General features: G+C 32.3%; 1 protein-coding gene across 1 annotated transcript; it reads right to left on the reverse strand.

Annotated features, from left to right (window-relative positions):
- Nucleotides 1-3,660: 3,660 nt before the first annotated feature.
- Nucleotides 3,661-4,728, reverse strand: LOC117175396 (glycine-rich protein 5-like). The gene is made up of 2 exons (XM_033365106.1): nt 4,551-4,728; nt 3,661-4,136 (listed from the first exon to the last, which is right to left on the reverse strand). The coding sequence occupies exons 1-2, from the start codon at nt 4,726-4,728 to the stop codon at nt 3,661-3,663; spliced, it is 654 nt and encodes a 217-aa protein (XP_033220997.1).
- Between the last annotated feature and the right edge of the window lie 47 nt (nt 4,729-4,775).

The following is a 4,775-nucleotide window of genomic DNA, read 5'->3' on the forward strand; positions in this document are numbered from 1 at the left end:
TAGGATTAATGATAATTATATTATATTCGTAGAGTCGGCAATTATAGTCTTTTATTGATCGAGCATATGTTGAGTTATCGGTATTATCTGAGTTCTTATCCCTCCATGGTAATAGTATAGTAATAGTATAGTACCATCATCTATTACAAATGCTACGGGTTTCGTACATTACTAATGTCACTTAAAACTACCTTCTTATTTCGCTATTAAATAAAAAATTCAACTTTTTTCTATGTTTTCTGTTTCTGTAGTGATAGAGACATTTTGAGTTAGGCCTTTATAACGTGCTATCTTTCAATTAGATACTTTTCTTTATTGTCAAGTTTTTTTACCGTGCAAAAGCTTTCTTAACAAATTTTTCAATGTGCTATTTTCTGTAGAAGAAATGCTTGTGCTCTCTTTTAAGATTTATCATGAAAGTCATTTTTAGTAACTATGTATTAAAAAAAGTCACAATTATTATTCTTATAGATGTTTTCATGAATAGATAATCAAGTTTTGTGCTTTACTGATACCCAGATTCGTTGTATAACAATAACTAATTGAAAGTTTCTTCAAAAATATTTTCAAACTTTAAGCATTATGAAACATAACCAGCATCTTTAAGACTAATCCAAACAAAGCTTTTGAAATATATGAAATGAAAATATAACGATGAATGTTAAAAAGAATATAATTTTAAAATATTACTATTTTCACATTATCATCATAATGAGAAGTTATTGGTTTTATGTGAAATTTCACTTTGTCGGTTTTCATTAAATCTCTACGTTTTGAGACTCACTGAGTCAGAAAAAACAATTTTTGCGAAGGAGTTTGTCTGTCTGTCTGTCTGTCTGTATACTGTAGACACGATAACTGTCGAAAAATTTATCAGATTGGATTCTGCTTTGACACACTTTTTAAGGCCTAAAAAGAAATAACTAATTCGTAAACTAAATATATCGAATCAAAATTCAAAAAGTGATCACGTTTTCAAAATTTTTGAAACCGCATTGTTTCAAGATTTCAAAATTCTGTGGACGGTTATTCATATTACGCAGAAACTCAAACAATTTATCCCTGTGACTTTTTTTTGTAAAAAGCAAATGATCAGAGTTGGAGCATTTTCAAAATTCAAAAAAAAAAGACTGAAATGAACATTTTAGGCTGAACAAGGCACGATATGAAAAAAAGTCAGCAGAAGAAAAACGTTGCTTTTTGAAATCCCTACAAGCATATGATGACAACTTTTTCAATTTGTTTGAAAAGTGGAAAATTCCAAATTTTTTCGTACCAAAAATAATGAAAAATCCAAAAAAGAGCTATAATTTTTTTTTAAGACACGTATTTTTTGCTTTAGGCGTACAAAATAACATTCAAAATAAAAATAATATATTTTTTTTGAAAAAACGACACAAGGTACAAACTAAAATTATCAGACAAAAAATATTAGCCTGAAAAGATCTATAAAGTTATTATTGATCATTTTTAGAAAGGATAAGTAGATTTTCTTTCAACTGTACAAAATAAGATAAAAAATAAAAAAATTATATTTTTGGCAAAAGGACAGAAAAGACGAAAGAGGAAATATGATCCCATATAGGACCCTATATATGAACCTGTATTATACCCTATGCAGATGCGCAGTAGTCTTCATTTAATCGTGAAAAACAAGATAAAAAATTTTAAAAATTATAAAAACGAGGAAAAAAGAATTAGTATGATTTAATTTTTATGCATGTTATGAATTGTAATTATATAAGTTCATTGAAATGATACATGAAAATGTGTCTGCTTAGCGGGCAGATTCTTTAAATGTTGCTATGCCCGCATATATATAATTGTTTTACGTCATGTTGAAAGGTAATAACAGAAACGTTATTCATTCAGAAAAAATATAAACGTGTTATAAATTTAAAACTGTAGCAGCTTTTACATTCTTAATTTAGAGAAGAAGTAATAATAAAATTATACTCTGAATTCAAAATGTTTATTTAAAATTTTAATTTTGTAAATTATGTTCAAATAAAATACATTGTGATGATTAACAGAAAATATTTATTATTTTTTGCTGATTTGAAGAATTTTTGTCCGCCAAAAAGAAGAGGAATAAGCTAATGATGATTCTGATAAACGTGTAGCTGCATATATAGCTTTGGGTCCTATTAGCAGACAAAGGCAGATTGTAATAATGAAAAGAAAAACTTAAACATAAAACATAATAAACTTGTGTAATCTAATGGTCATCCATTCAATTATCTTGAAATGTATTTAAAGCCTTGTAATGGAAACCAATTTTCGTTCATTCTCACAGCTCTGAAAACACTTCTTATTGCTTTTATAACTATATTACCTATGTATTAGAAATATATTATTCTTAGAAGAATTGGACATATTCAATTATTGATAAAAAGAGATATTTCGGGTTTCACTCGTGTAAAAAAGTACGAATTTTTTGCCGACGTTTCGTGAACATTGCAGTTCACATCTTCAGGGCTGACCCTATTGATGTTATTAGGGTTAGCGCTATAAATGTGAACTGCAACGTTCACGACTGTTCTATGTTTTCTTGGAAACATAGAGAAGCAATCGAAATCTTAAAAAACCCTAATAACATCAATAGGGACAATGGATATAATACCAATCCGTTTTGGCTTTCCGTTCTCTCGGATTTTTTAAAAAAGACTTGATTGGCCAATCAAGTTCGACCAGTCCCCACGGGGGGTGCTCTGGCCAATCACAGACATCGTTAAAAGTATACCTAAGAACATCATGACCTGATACCTCAGTTTCTGGTTAGCCCTGAAGATGTAAACTGCAGTGTTCACAAAACGTCGGCAAACAATTCGTAGTTTTTTACACGAGTGAAACCCGAAATATCTCTTTTTATCAAAATGAATCATCGTGAAAGCATAAAATCTATCATTTAATTATTATACAAGGGTGGGCAGAAAAGTTTCTCGCCTGACCTAGAGATGGCGCCAGCAGGTCTGATTCTTAACTTCTCTTCTATAGTACTGTATCTAACTAACCTGTACATCAATTTTTAAGTCGATTGCTCTATTACTATATATTTGAGAGCCTACTGAACAATGACCTCGATTGTTAGTGCAAAAATCGAAAAATCAAAGACGCGTGCGGTCATTATATACTTCTATTTAAAAGGCATAACACCACTTGAAATTATAGAAAAAATGGTTTTCAAACTTGAAGACTCTTCTCCATTATATTCGATGATCAAACGGCGACGTGCTTCTGAATTTAAGAAAGGTCGCACGAGAACTTCTGACAAACCACGTTCAGCAGACCCCGTTGAGGTCGCAACTCCCGAAATGATCGAAAAAATTCATAAAATGGTGATAGAGGACCGCAGATTAAAGGTAGGTTAGATAGTTGAGGCTACTGCGATGTAAACTGAGCGTGTACGCAATATTTTACATGAATATTTGGGCATGGAGAAGCACTGTGCTAGGTGGGTGCCGCGTTTGCCTACAGTCGATCAATCCATCAGACTTGGCCACCAGCGACTATCATCTGTTCCTTAACCTTAAAAAATGGTTCGGAGGTAAAAAATTTCAAAATGAATGTATTAATTAAAAAAAAATTCAACACATTTTTCATTTATTTGCCCTGTGCTGATTCACCTCGTCCTCCGTTTATGCTAAGTTCTCGATGCATTTAAAATCCTCTATCTACTCCAGGTCCTCCACCTTTGCCAAATCCTCCACCTACTCCATATCTTTCAGATTCTCCAGCGACATTGGATCCTCCAGCAACATTGGATCCTCCAGGTCCTCCAGATCCTCCAAATCCTCCTACAACTCTGGCTCCTCCATGTCCTCCAGCAACTGCAGATCCTCTACCTTCTCCAGATACTCCATCTCTGTTATGTCCTCTATTTATTGCAAATCCTCCACCTGCTTCATATCCTCCAGATCCTCCTACATCTCTGAATCCTCCAGGTCCTCCACTGCCTCCGAATTTCCTGCCTGGTCCAGATGCTCCACCTGTGTTATGTCCTCGATGTATTCCAAATCCTGCACCTACTCCAAATTCTACACCTGTTTCATAACCTCCAGATCCTCCTACACCTCCGAAACCTCCAGGTCCTCCACCGGCTCTAGATCCGACATCTAATTCAGATCCAGCTCCTCCTTAAAGATGAAAGTAGATTATGTATAGAAAAAGGTGTAGCTTTTGAAATAGTATGGAGAGAAACGTAGGTAGAATAGAAAATTTTTCATTTAGTTCAAACAAAGACACTTTTTTTCTGTGAAATAAAATCAACATACAAATTTTAAATATTTTCTTGTAATCCAGTCGAGAAAAATGATTTTAGTGTCAAGCTTCTTATGTTTTTTCTAAAATATGTTAACCGTATATATTTTTTATAACATTGATTACATTTTTTATGGTCAACTAGTAGAAGAAATTGATAATTCAAAAATAGTCAAAAAGGCCAATTCATTAATATTTTTCTAAATTTTAAAGGCATTTAGAAAGGGTAAAAAATATTTCAATTGCATTGTGTACCTTACAATAAAGAAATTTTTCGTCAATTTTCTCACCTTGTACATGACCTGCATATCTTTGATTTCCTCCTCCTGCAATACCATTTACTACAGGTGGTTTATGTTTTCCAATTGTTCCTTGTATCTGCTCTGTAATAATAAAGTTTCTCTTAAACTTTTTGCTGTAGTGTGTGAGAATATTATAATTTTTCTCATTAAAATCAGAGTTCATCATTTTTGAAATCAGAAGATACACCACACTCTCGATTTTAGTTCAGTGTC

Source organism: Belonocnema kinseyi, chromosome 6, assembly GCF_010883055.1.
Source record: "Belonocnema kinseyi isolate 2016_QV_RU_SX_M_011 chromosome 6, B_treatae_v1, whole genome shotgun sequence".
NCBI classification, from domain to species: Eukaryota; Metazoa; Arthropoda; class Insecta; order Hymenoptera; family Cynipidae; genus Belonocnema; species Belonocnema kinseyi.

Excerpts from the sequence above, each read along its gene's own strand:
- LOC117175396 (XM_033365106.1), bottom strand. The coding sequence starts at position 4,728 with ATGATGAACTCTGATTTTAATGAGAAAAATTATAATATTCTCACACAC. Across the intron at positions 4,137-4,550 it reads ATATGCAGGTCATGTACAAG|GAGGAGCTGGATCTGAATTA; the intron begins GTGAGAAAATTG and ends TTCATCTTTAAG.